We start from the raw sequence: 17,299 nt of genomic DNA, 5'->3' as shown, positions 1-17,299 counted from the left end.
AGCTTTAGAAATACAACTGAATAAATACATTTCACACATATACAGTAACCAGCCATCTGTCCTTTATAGTGTTGTAAAAGGCTGCCTTGTGAATGTGGACTTTGATGACAGTAAAAACAATAAATCAAAGATCTTCATTACAGGTCTCGCAGCTGGACTTATCTGGGTTCTGTCTTCACTCGGGAACTAATGGTTTTAAGATTGAATGTGTAAATGTGGCAAAAACCTACAGATTTGCAGAACTTCAAATTTTGTCAAATTCCAGGGTGTCACCTGCCTCTTGCTCATGGGCAGCTGGTATAGGCCCCATCACACCCGCAACCAGCACAGAGATGGTATGGTCTAGTTAATGGATGGATGCACAGATAAAGCAACATTGAGTCAAATTAACTCAAATGAACGTACCCTTGCAGGATACTTCCTGTTTAAGCCGACTTCCTCTAATACGTCCAACAAGATAATGTATTCTCAGGCAGGCCAGCCGCTGCATCATGTGGTCAAGCTGAAACACAGCTGCTGAATCAGCTTTCTTTTCCATTTAACGGATTTGATCATCTTTACTCACTAAATTTGCAGATTCAGTTGTCCGGTTCTTACCAACTCTTCTATAAGTAGGGTTTGCAACAGCAGGCAACCATATATCTCCATTAATATTTAATATGGGAAGATTTGAAGTTTTCATGAAACTGGATGCACTGTGAGTGGGTGGCTGACCATATGGTGTCAGTGCTCTGAATACCAGATGACCTCAGATCAGATTTATTGTGAGAAGGAGACGGTTGGAGAAAGGAGAGATGGGGGGGCCGGCCTTGGCAGCAGTGCCGCTCATCCAACACTCGTGCCAACTAAACAAACTCAGCTTGCCTGACCAGAGAGAAAGGGAGAGAGGGAGGGAGAGATTGACTAAAAGAAGTGTTACGTACCAAAAGTTTGACTCGAAAATCTATATTTACCTGAGGAAATAATTGACATTGCTACTGAATAAGCAAAATATCTCTGAGAGCACATGAGCACCAGAGGGAATACCGGCACCCCCGCACAAGAACTCCTGCGGCTCCATTTTCGTCTGGAACAATATCACTGTGACACCCTCGTCAATTATGCGCAGCCGCTTTGGACGTTAAATCGGTCGTAAAGTAAAAGCTGCAGATTTCATTTATTTCATCATTCAGCTAATCAATGACGTTGTTGAGGCCCGTGTATTGTGCTTATCATAAAAAAATAACAGGAAACACACATCCCAGCCGTGTAAGGTGGGTGAAGTGTGATGTGAAAGCTCCATTTTTGAAATACATGTAAAGGAGTGACACTATATATTTGCTACGAGATGAAGAGCAGCTGCACTTGTAATGTCATGTCATTTGAGGGTTATAATGCAACAAATTGTAAGCCCCCTCACCCCCACCGATTGGCTGCTCGCCTTGTTCCCCACAGCCCTGGGATGGGCTGGAGGCGTACCTGAGCTTCTGTTCTCTGTTATCTCCTTTATCCCATACAAGCCTGGTCCTGCTCAAGCTTTCTTCCTGTTAAAAGGGAGTTTTCCCTGCCACTGTTGCGTGTTCGGGCGTCAGACTCTAACATTCGCTGATGCCCCCCAGAGAGTGATCGTATTTGGATCGTAACCCTAACCCTATTTGGCAACCTCCACACACATCCAGAGGCTGGGCATCTCCGTGGGGCAGCAGACTCACTAGATTTTTCTTCACCAATCAGGGAAGATCAGGATGTTCAAGATGGTCACATAAAGATGTTCAACCAATCAGCAGTGGCCCAGAGGCTCTCAAACATTTCAAAATGTTTGAAAAGGAACAAAAACAAGGAATATCTTCAAATATCTTCCTATTAAATGGAATCAATGTAGCTTTTTTAGTAGCAAAATGATGGGATTGTTCCATTCTGTTGCAGCATTGCAGCAAATTTGTGAAACCTCATTTGTTTCCACGAATGAATGCCATTGCAGCAAAAGTTCAAGAGATGCACAACTGTGGTTTTAGTTCAAGAGCGAGTGGGGGAAGGGTGAGGGAAAAAAAGGGAGAGTGAGACCAAAGGGGGGGTGGAGGGTGAGACAGGGGCAGAGCTAGAGACACCCAAAAGAACACCTGTTGAGATTAGGGTTGGCACGCGACCCACTCGAACTCGCGTGGCAGCTGCACCTCCATGGAACAATGGCAGTAAAAGAGAGACAGAGAAAGAGGGAGGAAAGTTTGAATGCACTACTTATCCTTTCAGTGAGTGTGCATGTGTGTTTTTGTGTGTGTGTGTGTGTGTGTGTGTGTGTGTGTGTGTGTGTGTGTGTGTGTGTGGCATACTAATATGTACACTTAAGAGAACAGGACAGAAAGGGGGAGAGGGAGAGAAGTGTGGGCAGCTTAGAAAAAAGTGCATTCAAGTTTACTCTGGAGCCAGACTGGGGGAAAGGTCTTGTTTGTCTTTTGGTTATAAAGTAGAACAAGTAGAATGGAGCCGAACAGAGGACACCTGCTGAAGGTGCGGACAAAAGGAAAGGTGTTAGCTCAAAGGCTCTGCCAGCTGTCGCTCCAGGTGCTCTGAACTTGTAGAGTTTTGCTGCAGGAGGTATAAAAAAAAAAACAGAACCCCCCCCAGAAAACATGTTATATGTTCAAAAAGTGACTGATATGAATTAGTTTTTAAATTGTAGTGTAGTAATTGTATGTGTAGTTAGAAATGGACTGCTGTTTTGGATTTACAGCCCCCCCAAGCATAAAAGAAAAATGCTATAATGCCACCTTGCACCTTCTTATTAAAAAGGCATTGAGGATTGTTGAGCTAACATTCTTATATCGTTGCAGTTATGCCCCATGAGCACACAAATTGTCGGCCAATTACCAGTAGCTTTAGTTAGATGCACTGCACATCGGTGCCCATATTAAATATAATTGTACCCAGTGAAATGCATCCAGTTGTGTTGGTGATGAGAAATTTCCCAGTTTGGATCCAAGTCCGAGTCACCTCTCTTTTAATTTGGAGCAGCTCTCTCTCTCCCCCCCCCTCTCTGTCACACTTACACACCAACTTTGAATGTCAGTTGCCATTCATTCCATGTTTGATGCAGCCTTCATGTTCTGCCGTGAGCTGAGTTAACAACTTAAATTCCCTGCCCTTCTCCCTTCACTTCACCGTCTCCTCCACCTCCCCAGTCCTAGCATCCGTGTTCTATCACCGCATACACACGCGCCTCGCTTGGATGCCTTCCTATCGTGCAGAGACATTATGTAATTCACCCCTGGTAACTGCTCTAAATGCTCAGTCTGATCTCTGTTGGCCTCCCTAAATTCTCTGCAAAGCGGCCCAGCGAGTTCTCTTCGGCTCTACGACGCCATCTAGCGGCCGTCCGACACCTCATCCCCCTTGCTGCTGATATAAAGTCAAATAAACAGATGATTGAACGTCGGAAAAAAAGTAGTAATAATAATAATAATAAAAAGAAGAAGAATATAACGTTTAACCCATGATTCAATTCAATTATTCAGCTGTTTATATTTGACATATTTTAGAAAGTATGAGGCACTCCCGACGTGCGTAAATGTGGTGAGCGTGTGCGTAAAAGCGGGTAGTCGACTCTGTTGCTCCATGTTCGTGTCACTTCACGGAAAGCTGAGCCGGGTGTCAGTTTGGAGGTGTGCTCGCCCCACCGCCACCTGACTCCTGCGCGTCCTGTGACAAAGCCCGCCTCACTTTGGAGGGAAGGAGGTGGTGGGAGGGAGGGAGAGAGGGAGAAGGGAGGGTTGAGGCGAGAAGATAAACCTCGATTTAGTGTCTGCTCACAACAGTTCAACATGATGATCGCAGCGTGTCCAACAGGCGCTTCTGTTTGCGCAGCGCACCGAAAACAAGCTCAACTGTTGAACCTCGTCTTTAAAAAAGAAGGTCAACAGGGGAAATAAAAACCAACAACAATTAAACAGCGCCCACCTGGCGTTTTATTAGAGTTTTATCACCATTTATGTCACATTTAAGAAGATAATAACGATAAGAAATAACCGCTGAAGCGTGTTTCAAATTCATCGCATCACCATAGTAAACATTAGATAATAACTGGTGCATGCTGTTGCTTCTGTTCCAGATTATTCATATTCGATATAACAGTTTTATAACAGCAACAGTCTGTAATAGAGGGCAGAAAAGGAGGTTAATGTTACATGGAGTGTTTCTTTAATTCGCCGTTGCCCGGACTACTCTGGTTAAAAAAAAGAAAAGAAAACCTGTGCTGTGTTAAAGTTTCCATAATGTAAAGTACAGGCAGATTCCCATATAGATGTTAATGGTAATGGTACACACATGGGCTGGTGGTGAGAGAGGAGGAAAAGGGGGGTCTCACAACATAAACCAGTGTGTCTTTTTTTTTTTTAAATGAAATTTCTTGTTGTATTCTGGAATGAGGTCAGACACGAGGCTCCTCATTGCACGCGCTGATTATTATTAGATTTCATTTTCAGCCAATCGGCGCCCAGGTGGGCGTGAACCTCGCGCAGAAGCAGGGTAGCGACAGCCTCCCATTGGTGGATTTTTATCGCCGTTGTATCTCGAGAAGGGATAAATGCAAGCAAGGGGGGCCGGGACAGGAGGGCTGCTTGAAACTCGACTGCAGGTTTGCAGGAGGAAGACGGACAGTGTTAACTCGCCACTGGGCTTTTTTTTAAGGAAAGAAAAAAACTCAACATTTTTTTAAACTCCCCAGCATGCACGATTTTTGACTGTAGAAGCGGGGAACAGAGCCGATGCAGAGAAAAGCACTTCCCTTATACACTAGAGCACAGTCTGGCACCCAGTCTGCACTCTGCAGCCGCACAGACTATGTTCCGTCACCATCCGGCTGAATCGATTTTATAACGCACAAGGAAGAGACAGAGAGAGGCAGATAACCGGCTGCTGAGTGGAGAGTGAGCTTCATTCACAACTACAGAAACTGGAGATTTTATATTTTCTTGACTCCGTCTTGGGGCCACACTGGACTGAACTGTTACCCAGAGTTTGTTTCACATCTCAGGAGTGAATTATTTTCTGCGGTTTTATTTTTGTTTTCTCTCAGCTCCGGCTGTGAAGAGGAGGAAAAAGAGCTGAGTGTGCTTTAAAGTGACTCACAGGACAGAGGAGAGAGGGGGAGAACGAGCAAGCACACCGCTCTCCCTCTGCGTGCGTAAAGCGGGCAGCATGGTGCAGAAAACGAGCCACACAGAGAGCACCGCCGAGGCGCTGTCCTTTTTCGCCGTGGATTCCAGCTCCGACTCCGGGACGTGCATGGACTTGGACCCGGCTGCCTCGCCTCTTTCGCCGGGCTCCACAGCTTCCTCGACCGCCGGGGACAAGCTGGCGGAGGACCCGGCGTGGTGTAAGACTCCCAGTGGCCACATCAAGAGACCCATGAACGCCTTCATGGTGTGGTCACAGATCGAGAGGAGAAAGATCATGGAGCAGTCTCCGGACATGCACAACGCTGAGATCTCCAAGAGGCTGGGCAAGCGGTGGAAGCTGCTCAGAGACAGTGACAAGATCCCCTTCATCAAGGAGGCGGAGCGGCTCAGGCTCAAGCACATGGCGGACTATCCCGACTACAAGTACCGGCCGAGGAAGAAGGTAAAATCAAGCGCTTCCAAGCCTGGCAGCAGCGGGGAGAAGGGGGAGAAACTCCACAGTAGCTCTATCAACACCAGCACTAAGACGTCTTCGTCTTCGAGGAAGAATGGACCCAAATCACCCAGCAGCAGCAAACCCCACAAATCACTTTTTGGGAGCAGCAGCAGTACCAAAGCATCACCGTTTGCCTCTGAGCACCAGTCAGAGCACCACAACTCCCTCTACAAGTCGAAATCGGTCTCTTCGGCGGCCAAGCAGATCCCGGATGGCAAGAAGCCCAAACGGATGTACGTCTACGGGAGCAGCGCGGCCAACCTAAGCGTCAGCCCCGCGTCCTCCGTGGTGGTCCCGGCCAGCCCGACGCTCAGCAGCTCGGCGGACTCCAGCGACCCGCTCAGCCTGTACGAGGACGCGGGGAGCGGCAGGGAGGACGGAGCGGAGTCTCCCGGCAGCAGCGGCAGCCAGGGCGGCTCCTCCGTGCGCCAAGGCGGGCACACATACAGCAGCCGGCGCGCTTCTTCCCCGACTCCCTCCGGCTCCCACTCCTCCGCCTCGTCCCACTCGTCGTCCTCTTCCTCGGAGGACGAGGAGTTCGAGGACATTAACCCGAGCCCCAGCTTTGACAGCATGTCGCTGGGGAGCTTCGGCTCGTCGGTGCTGGATAGAGACTTAGATTTGAACTTTGAGTCCGGCTCCGGGGGCTCTCACTTTGAGTTCCCAGACTACTGCACGCCAGAGGTCAGCGAGATGATTTCCGGGGACTGGCTGGAGTCCACCATCTCTAACCTGGTGTTCACATACTGAGCGAGGCATAACAGAGGGGGAATGAAGCCAACGACAGGTGTCTGCGAGCAAAAACATGAGCGCAAACACGACCAGGAGGTCCTGGTTAGTGCGCGTAATAGTTTGTTTATCCAGACTTGTAGTCTAAAACCTGCCCGTCCCTTCTCGCCCTGACTGACAGGAATCGCACATCCTTGGAAAGCCCAACTTTGAGGCGACCGACTCGCCTTTTCTGGTACTTTTCTTTGGATGCCTGGACTGAAGGGGGGCTTGGTGCGCTCACAGAAGCGGAGTGCAGGAGAGAGAGAGAGGGGGGAGAAAATGGAGACTGGAGAGACGCTCAGTCTCGAACATTGTGTTTTTTGAGCTCCCCAGAATTTAACAACTTAACTGTGATTAATTTTGCACGCTACGCGGTCCGCCGTTCACGCAATCAACGTTTCTTTAAAGAAAAAGGGACATTTCTCGACTTTTTAGCCAACCGCCAAGTGAACTTCACCACTTTAAAAAGGTACAAAAACAGGACTGCCGTGCGACATTATTGTTGTGGTGTGTCACAAAGAGGGATTTTTAATAATAAAAAATGCAGCAGGTGGGTTGATGTTTTTTTAAACAGCCGAATATTTTTTTTCTCAAACGCAAAAAAAAACAAAACAAACAAAAAAACCCCACAAAAAACATGTTAAGCATGATAGCCTACTTTGTTCCTATCTTGTGCTGAAACTTTCTGTGAGACTGTCGAGCAGTTTAAAAACTAGTATTAGGGTTATTTAAATGGGTAGGTGGCGCTCGCTTTTGGTTCTTCTCTGCAGAAAAAAAGGACACGGAAATAATCACCAGCTGTTTAATTGTTCCGACTTCAGGATTCAGACGCAACTTCAAATCTGTGCTGAACTTTATACACGCGTTCTCTTTCTCTTCAGGACCAAAATTCTTTAATTTCAGATGATAGCTATAGAGAAATCCTCACCGAACTGTTGTTTTTTCACCATTTGAGCTTTGTTTTGTACATGTCTCCAGATGCCATTTTATATGGGATGTTGTATTTATATACTGGGCCAAGCATTTTTATCTCGATGGTTTTGTTTTTTTAATTTCTTTCTAGTCCTTTTTTACATGGTCGTCTGTCTGTCTGTCTGTCACATTTCCTTCTCAGGCGAAGGGCTAGAGTTAAAAAAAAAACGCGCAACTTTTGATTTCGTTTTATATTTAAATGTACACACTTTTGGACACTTAAAAGAGAGGAAACAGTTTGATTATTTTCTCAGTGTATTTTTGTACAAATCTATATAGAAAATCGGGGATCACCAATCGGCGTGTGTAGCCTTCAGCTGTGTTGGGTTTCCTAATTCTTAGTTGCCCGGCAGACTGGTTTTCATGCTGCCTTCAAGTGCTCCTGCGGAGTCGTACTTAAACCTACTCTGGGTTTAAAGAACAGCAAACGGATCACTGTGGTGCCTGTGTGATTTTTCTTAAGGAACTCACCGTAGTTTAAATTCACTAATTCGATTTCTGGCGTTAACCAGCAAACGCTGACAAGGCTTTATTGATGTTTCATTCCTTAGCATCAACCGTTGTCAGCACAGGCGCGTGGCTAGGTGTTTTGCGATTTCCCGACAGCACTTGAAAGCAGCACCGGTCTTTGTATCAGCCTACCTTCTACGTTTACAGTGCCAGTCTGCAGGCTCCTTAAAGACACAGGAATGCATTATTTCTTGAGACTACTCCTGTGGACCACGAGGATTATTGTTTTAAGCACCCAGTTTTTTTTTTTTTTTTTATTTGATTTTAATTTTTCTACTTCTGGTCAAACTACTTGCCTCTGACAACACATGTGGAGATTGTAGCTTTAAATTGGACTGATTTCACAATTTTTTTCAATGAGTGATGTCAAACTTGCCAATCAACCACTGGATTGAACCGCCTATCAACACAGCAAGCAAGCAACAAGGATGATGACATCAAACATATTCAAATGTGCGACTTGAGTTCCGCAACACCTACTTGTACTGCGTTTCTCATTGTATTTGAATATATAATCTTTTCTACTTGTCGGCTAACTATTAGCTAATAATTGTTTTAGTATCTTTATGGCATGGTGACTAGCATTTGTATTTCAGATTCAGGTTATTAGCTGTTGTGTTTTTCAGAAAAAAAAGAAAAAAATGAGGAAAAATGATGAAACCGTGAACTCGATCTTTTGTATATTTGACTGTATCATAAAGCAAAAAGATTGTGTGTTTATGTATGTTGTTGCTATCGAGGACAGGCACTGTCTGGAACTGCTATCTTTTACACATCCTTACTTACATTTAAGATGGTCAGTTCAGGACTCCTTTTTATATATATATGAAAGCATTTTTAAATATATTGACTTTATTTTTCATCCATCCTGTGCAATATGCTGTGTAGAATTATCATTTATTGTCTCTAATCATGCCATAAACAAAGAAACCACCCTTCTTTTGAAGACTCAGAGAAATGGGGGGATGTCTCATGCCAGCTAACTTGTGTCCATTTACTGCCTGTCAGATTGTTGATATAAACTTGTGTACAGAACTTTTTCAAGGAAGGAAATAAATATCAGCTGGAACTGAAACTCTGCAACTCATTTATTTGAATATGAAACTTCAGCTCTTTAAATGTGACCTGATAACATCAGCTGTGGGTCGATTAGCATCTCATATTTTCAACCATAGCTTATCCACAAATGGATACAAAAAAGTGAGTATTACATGATCAAATGAATGAACATATTATCTAAACTTCTCACATGACTGTATCACTTCATGTGAGAATACACCCTTACATACACCCTTACTGGCTATTTTAAAATGTAATAATTGGCAAAAGTAACTTCCTCTTATTATCCTAATGCTGTGAACCAGTTTAAGAGCTCACGGCTGCATTGTAGCGCCAATATGTTGCAATTTCTTTTCTGTTAATTAGATTATTTGAGGCCTATCTGACATGCTTGTAATGCGTTTACATTAAAACTGGTGTTGGAAGACTATTTCATTACATCAAAACTGGTCTTTGAAACGCTTGATGGTTAAACACTTTGTCTTCTTAACCACTTTTTCCCTTTCGGGGTCATGGGGAGGCTACACATATAGGCAGGGTACGCCCATGGAGGAATCACCAATCCATTGCAGGGCCATATGTGGGTTTGGTGCCTTGTTCAAGGGGTCCCTCAGCAGTGCTCTGAAGGAGTTCTGGCACCTCCCCTATGAGCAGAAGGTCTCAGAAGACCATTGAGAGGGCCAAGTGAGAAGAAAAGTACCTTTAAAGTTCCTGCTTCTCAGTATTTACCAGGAACTACCACAGTGGCAACACCCCAATTTTCACTTTTCCACATCTTTACACTGAGTGAAGCATCATGTTGTGTAAGCGTGGACACATGGACAGATGGTTTCGCCACCCACTATTAAAAGGTGTGAACTCAGAGAACATCTGCTGAGGAAATCAATATGCACCCCCCTCCAGCCTTTGTAACATCACCCCCTTTGACTGACACTCTACACTCAAAGGAAGGCGAAAAAAACAATTGAAGCATAACCAGTGATGAACAGATGATGTTTGAAAGAGGTTTGGGGGCTCCATTAACACCTTGGTACTGTGACTATTCACCTAAAGTAGGAAGACATGGAGGTGAGCAGCTTTACAACCATCCCATTATCAACAACACCAATTCACCATCCATGCGCTCCTTCAGCAGCCAATTACAGTGCCTGCAAAGGTTTGTATAATTACCTCAAATATGTTCCTGCAGTATAAAAGCTGAACTCTTACATCATTGATATGAGCTACAAATGTAATCGGGCCACCTTAATTGGCCCAACGGGGAGTCGGGCCAACCAGAAACGGCGTTCCCTGGAAAACCAACATTTTGCTGGGGTTCACATGAGGTGAGCCTCTTTTGGAGACATTTCTTTTCAGCCTGTTCCAGCCTCTCCCAGCCTGCTGTGATTGCTCTACGCTGGCTGTCTGCTGTTCAGACGGTCATGATTTCCCTTCCCCCTCTCCCAGACAAGCCCCTTTCTGTGGGGGGAAGGGCTGATTTAACAGCAGTCAGCTAAGGGCCCTCCAGCATAGCTGACACGCGTGTCTGCCTGAGTATGCCATGCACACGTCCGTGTATGTATGTGTGTGCACGTGCACATGTGTGCGTGTGGTGGAAGTACTATGCATATATTAAAGCCCATGACACGGGCACCCCCGCAGGACTGTCAGACGATGCTTCGTTGGCTTCACATTTCTGCAGAAATGTCTTTATTACAAATGCTGCATGGAGATCAGAGATGTTGGAGAACATGCTGTTTATCAGTGGGGCGTCCTTTAAAACTGCACCCTAATGAAAATAAAGCCATTTCCTTGAAAGAATATTTCAGCATTATTTTGCCGCATAATTGTTAGTCACGTTCGATTCATAAACACCAGAGGTTATTAAATTTCCTTAAGCTCCACGTTTCATCGCCTAAAAGTAATCCTGGGAGCGAATGCAGGACCTTATAAGCACCTTCACGGATTTTCACCACCCTCCTGGATGAGCTGATTCAATTTCTTTATGGTCAGGTGTCAAAGGTCAAGGTTGTGCACCGACTCGGTAAACCAATTTTTAGTTACCAACCAAGAACCCATGATTGTAATTTTAATTCAATTTTTGCATTAGCTGTGCTAATCTTATAGATCGGCGCTACTGGGATTGTGTGAACAATCAATGTTTTCAATCTTATTGATTTCAAGTGCTTTGATTCTGTTTACATTGAGCTTTAAGTGGTTTTTATTACACCATGTGACCGAGCTCTTTGTACAACACCGTGGTGCTGGACAGACATGGATGGTAATGCTAATATCACAGACCTGCAGAAACAGCATAAATAAAGTCCCCCCCCACCCCAAATGCAATATATGATCGTGTAAGATGTACAACAACATACATACATCTTTGGTATGTAGCTAATGCTACTGTGGCTGTTAGTTAGTATCTTTATCTGCAAAAGTCCAGCAATTATTTTCCTGTTTGAGATTACTCATTATCCTTTCTGTGAGGAGGCTTTTTGACAGTAATGAGATGATAGTGGCAGCAACATGTTCCCCAACCAGTTTGACCACATATGAAGCAATTTGCTCCATACTGGTTACAAGTGCCCGGAAACAGATGTCATGGTGTTTGGAGCACAAACACACTTCCAGGGGAATGTTGTAAGGCAAGTGTTTTCACTGTCTGGAGCCATTTTATGTCTTATCATTGATTACCTCGTTGATCCTCTTTCACAATGCTGAGAGCTTTAATGGAGCGTTCATACCAGGGCTGCTTGGTCTGCTTTAAACGGACCAGGGTTGGTTTCCTCCTTTGTTCCCTTTGTTTGAGCAGGTGTGAAAGCACATCTCAACTCAGGTCAGCCCGAAATTGTGGATCTTATTTCAGTTGGAAATGACCCCAGGTGCAGTTCTTTACAGTTTGAAAGCAAACTGACTGCCCACAGAACTGAAGAAAGGAAGTGAACCAAAGAGAAGAAGTGCCACAGGACTGAAACATCACAAATCGGAAATAGCTAGAAAAAGGTGGTAAAAGCTCTTATGGGTGGACGTGGTGCAGGGCGGGTGTGCAGGCCCTTATATGGTCAGAGGAGGCGGTTGAAGGGGATCGATTACCATTTTCAGTCCTGACCAATTAGTGGGCAGGAGTTTGTTCTTCCTCGTTCGTCCTGGTCAACGCTTGTTTCAGCAGCACCACCCCAAAACGAGCAGCGGATGTAACGTTGTCCTGTTACTTTACTATGTTTATTAGCTTTGCCCTGTAGCCACATAAAGACAGACCAACGCCTGTGTTCTCCTTTGAGAGTTCACCTCCACCCCCAGACTCCCCCGCACGCCCCTCACCATTGATGCGATCAATGCCGGATTCACCAACAACCCTTAGCAAGCATCTGAATGTACATCGTTTCATCCCTCTTTTAAATCCCATTAATAACACGTTGATATTCCTGAGAGCAGCGATACGCATGGTGGTAATTCGCCCCCTCTCTCCCTCCTCCAGACTGTGTGGAGCCTGTTGGATGTGCAGCCTCATGCCCAGCTCAGCTGACTCCGCAGTGGGGGACGTGCAGGCAGCCAAGCAGGTTGCCTGCTGGAGCCATGTGGCCCAGGAAGCTCGCAGCGGGGAGGCTAAGGGCCGCCTCAGAGGGGGGTCAGAGAGGTGCGTCTGTATCCTCGTGCCTGCCTGTTTCTTTTAGTAGCTGCTTTCTGCTCAGCTTGTTGGGAATAAGGTGACTTATTCGGATTTTCCAGCTCACAGCACTGCGTCCAGGTCTGCTTTTCAGCCACAATGCTTGTTGGTACGCTTCTACTCCTATCTGAGGATGTGATACAGCAGGTTTTATTGACTCCTTAAGGAAATTTGCCTGCACGTGTGTGAGGACAGAACATCAGCTGCACTTGCATTCACAGAACCACAGGCCACGTGGCACACTGTCCAACACGTGCACCACAAGCAATCATAAAATAGTCATAGGCTGAATCGGAAGTGTTCCTGTTGGTTTGTCTGCGATGTCTTCAGGGGTCCGGTCAGGGTGCTTCACCTTTGTCTGTCAGACACTGTCAGACACTATCTACTGCCTCCTGCAGAAGCTAATTGGCTGCTAGCATTGCGGCTATGACAGGCTTGTTTGTTAATCTGTGTCTCTGGGGCACGATGACAGCTTTACAGTCGTGGCAGAGACATAGACGACCGCTGAGGGCAAACACGTTTACGACCCTGAACCTGCTCATCTGCCTGTGTGGTCTAATACCCCCCCCTCCCCAACACACACACACACACACACACACACACACACACACACACACACACGCCCCATTCCTCCTCCTCCTCCTCCAGCAGATAACCAAAATGTTTTGCAACTTTTAAAGTTAAAAAACAAACAAACAAAACTGAGATTGCATGAAACTAGTTCACCAGATGTTTACGCTCCCGTGGCAACAGGAAATTCTGCATCGGCAGTGTACCAGACTCATAGTTGGTTCTGTTGAATATAAACCTCTAAAGATAAGCTCAGAATCCGGTCCATGCTCTGGGGTGGATCCTCTGATCCACCTCTCATGGTGTGTTGCTCCTCCCCGTTATTTACATTTACTGCCACTGTCCATTGTAAACCAGCAAGACCTGCCTGGCTCCTCCTTTGTTCTCCTCTCACTGCTGCTGGTGCTGTCCAGACACAATAGCAGTCTCCGAGCGGTGCAACCAACAAGTTCTTTTGTTGTTGTTGTTTGTTTGTTTCTTTCCCTTTTGCCAGGTTGTGTAGAAAAGAATGGTTCAATAAAATAGACACAAATGATAGAGAAATATCAGCTGTGTTGAGTTTTATCATCAAAGAAGAATTCCTGCTGGATGCTTTTTGGGTTGTAACCAAATAAATGAATAATTTAATGCGTTGAAAATGGATTTGAAATCCGTGATGACGGATCAATCCGCACAGATTTATTGATTGATTGATTGATTTTTTTTAAAGTTGGTGCTATTTAATTAAATAAAACCAAACTTCATCAAATACATTTGCATACGTGTTTACTAGTGATCAGTCCCAATCTTGTGCATAGTTTGACTTGGAGAGGGCGGGACTCTTTGGAGAGCGAAATGAACTAGGCGCGGCCAAAAGGAGCCCCATCCATCTATCACACGTGTAGACAAAGGGGGACTCCACAACAAAAAAGCTGGATGTGCCCTTTCAAACTTTTTCTGCGACGCACGGCGACGCGCCCGGAGCCCCGAGCCCTCAGGTGAGTGGTCCTCCGTCTTCTGCCGCGCACCTGTGGCGGGTTTTCGACATTTGTTTCCCGTCAAAAGTTGCTGCCGCAGTTGGTGCGTCAGCGCTCAAACTTGAGCACAAAGCAGGAGAGAGGAGGGCGAGAGACATAGGGAATGAGTGGCAGCGAGGAGAGAGAGCGAGAGGAGCGGTCCTCTTTTCCTTTGTTTGATGCGGGGCGCTTAGAGGGGAGAACTTGAGGGGATGCTCTGGCACGCATCTCGGCAACCTTCAGAACAAAACCACCATAAAACACTCGGAATTACTTATCAGCGAGCTTCAGTACAGGTGAGATGGAGTTTGTATTGTTGCTAATTTCTTGCTCTCTTTTTTTTGTTCCTTAGAGATGTTGTGACGCGCCAGACAAAGCAACTGCCTCCCAAAAGTTTGCAAATAAAGGGAGCTTTTGCACACGATGGAAAAAAGACAAACCATCATCTTTAGATACGAAGTGCTTTGGAAGTGGTTGTTAACGGCGCAGCAGCTTCGTGATGCTGTTTCTTGTAGTTTTGCGAAGTTGCTTGCGCGGTGTGGGAATTCAGAACAATGCAATCAGGTGTAAAGTCCGGCCACGCAACTGCGGGACCGATCTAAACTTGTTGCGTGAAATCGGAGCAACGTTTGAAGGCTGCGCGCAACTGTGTGTGGGATTGGAGACAAATCAGAGTTGCGATAGTTGATAGGAAACAGCGCAACAGGTATAAGTCGCAGCCGCCTCTTTGTTACAGTAAAGGCTCCTTTGTTCTCAGTTCACAAAGGAAAGCAGCAGAAAAGAGCGCAAATCCACAAGGAAACAACTTTTTAGGCGCTCAAAATTGATTCAGAGTGCTCAAAAATGGTTTGAACCTTTTGCTGTTTTGTTTTCTTTGTCTTTAATGCATATAACTATATCCTGGTGAACAATAGCAGCAAGTTTAGGAGTCTTTCACTTGTTTTCTACCATTCTATCATCAAGTCAGTCTAAAATATTATATACGTTTGATATATTATTAATATGTTTTATACGTTTGGAAGAAAAACTTGTGCACAAAATACCTTAGATTCCACTGTACAGAAGCCCCCATTAACTTTTCAAAATAGGAGAATTTACAGGCAGAAATGTTTTTTTATAGGCAGATGAAATACATTTACTTTACATTTCCTTACGTTTAAATTTGCTCACATTTGTTTTTGAAAACGTTTCCCAACACATTTCAAACTCACACAAGTCCCAACTTTTCGCAAGTGTTACTTATTATTACTATTTTTTCAAAAACCATTCATGTTTTTGACACCGCCAGTTCTGAGTTGGAGTTTTAGCCTCACTTTTGCTCTTTCTCTTCCTTGTAGAGTCGGTCCTCAGGTGGATTTGAACACCAGATTATCCAGCAAAGCGTTTTCCTCTGTGGGAGGTTCAGGAAACAGAAATGTGCGAAAATCATAAGGACGATGTACAGAGTCACCTATCGAGCAGCTCTTAAGATCCAGAAGAGGATTAAGGGACTGTGGTTTTCTTTTGGAGGAGGTGAAGACTCATCTCATAAGGATTTCCACTTCAGCAGCAGCAGCCTCCCCGTGCGGGATGCGTTCTAAGCACACTTGGAATTCTAAAACTCACGCAGACACTCGGGGGATTATAAAAATGTGTGGCGCGCCTCTCAGCCGGAGCCGTCCTCGGCCAGAATTCACTGGAGTAGCAGAATGTTGCAGGCGTGATCCTCGTCGGCCCGCTGCGTGGGTAAGGTGAGGTTTGTGCTGATGTTGTCGGCTTTCGCGGCTCCTCGCGTGGAACGCTCTCACGTCATTTCAGGTCAAACCCGAGCGGCCACCTCCTCGAGGCAAACACGGCAACAAACTGTAGCTGGGTCGATATGTGGAGAAAAGAGTGAATATTAAAGAACGTCGAACCGCAAACACACAAATCAATGCTGAAAACGTGGTGTCGGTCACAATTTGCCTCAGTCTGAGCGGGTTGGAGTTTCAGGCAATTTGTTTGATATTTAAAAACATTCAAAGTGACAGATTTTTGGTAAGAGGAAGAGGCAATCTGGAGCTGGCTGTGTGCTGCTGCTGCCGTGACACATGGGCACATTAACAAGTCCAAAGTGCTTTGTGAAAATGAGCAATCTTCAGCACCGTGTGATCGCCAGGCCAGCCGTTGCACGTGCACAATGATGGGGGTGATTTCATTCCCAAAACCTCTTCCATGTAATTCGTGACTCCAGTTTTTTTGTTAGACTGATCAGCTGTTGCGGCTTTGAGTGTTTTTACAAAGTTACAACATTAACATTTTGTGTTAGATTAATTTATTTTAGGTCTCTTGATAACTTGGTGCTAAAAATCACTGCAGTTTGGATTAATTTAGCCTCTATTTTTAGTGGACCAGAGCATGAAAATACTGTAAAATGATGAAAAGAGAAGAGCTGTGAGATGCTCCATAAACCAGTTTATTCTCCAGAGAATGAAAGAGTCTGCTTATCAGTGATGTCACTGGCAGCCAATGAGAGCGGGCAGTGGCACTGGCCCCGCCCCCTGCTTCTGCATGGCAGCCCACATGCTCCTGCAGCATCACATTTTCACCATGCGGCACAGACACGTGGAGATGGTGGCGGCGTTCAAAACATTGACTAATAAAACCCCCAGAAGGTATAAAAAGGGGGTGAAACTGACGTGTGCTTGTTTGCGCAATACTGAAACTGATAATAGCTGTGATGGTGACCTTGTTAACACACGGAGGCTGCCCGGATGGAACCGGGACGCGACCTCCCTGGTCGCCAGCCTGGTTTCAAGGCTAATGCAACATCCAGCATTTCTTTCTGCTGCTGTTACGGAACAGGTTGGGTCACAGCCAGTCGGTGCCTGGATCAGCGGTATTCTGGGTCAGACTGTCAGGTGGGACAGATACAGGTCAGCGGCGGCGCGTGGGCGCTGATGAGTCATGCGTGTACAGTAAGTACCAGCAGAGAGAGCATCAGCTCATTAGCTGCAGAGGGGAAAGCATAGAGTGCGTCTTCACTAGGCAAGCGGCAGGATTTACCTTCCCTTCCGCCTGAACCCGGTCGCTATTTACTCCTTATATCATTGGATTACAAGCGTGCAGATTCGGTTAATGAACTTGTGACCGAAACAGAAACATC

At 45.6% G+C, this 17,299-nt stretch overlaps 1 protein-coding gene across 1 annotated transcript; it reads left to right on the top strand.

Annotated features, from left to right (window-relative positions):
* The first annotated feature begins 4,558 nt into the window (after window positions 1-4,558).
* sox4b (SRY-box transcription factor 4b) lies at window positions 4,559-8,977 on the top strand. The gene has a single exon (XM_011605472.2). It carries the CDS (start codon window positions 5,173-5,175, stop codon window positions 6,397-6,399), a length of 1,227 nt encoding a protein of 408 aa, XP_011603774.1. The 5' UTR covers window positions 4,559-5,172; the 3' UTR covers window positions 6,400-8,977.
* The last annotated feature ends 8,322 nt before the right edge of the window (window positions 8,978-17,299 follow it).

This window comes from Takifugu rubripes, chromosome 7, assembly GCF_901000725.2.
Source record: "Takifugu rubripes chromosome 7, fTakRub1.2, whole genome shotgun sequence".
Taxonomy (NCBI): domain Eukaryota; kingdom Metazoa; phylum Chordata; class Actinopteri; order Tetraodontiformes; family Tetraodontidae; genus Takifugu; species Takifugu rubripes.
This window is presented reverse-complemented; position numbering and strand designations above follow the sequence as displayed.

Bases quoted from the DNA above. Each gene is read 5' to 3' on its own strand.
- sox4b (XM_011605472.2), top strand. From the start codon at position 5,173: ATGGTGCAGAAAACGAGCCACACAGAGAGCACCGCCGAGGCGCTGTCC.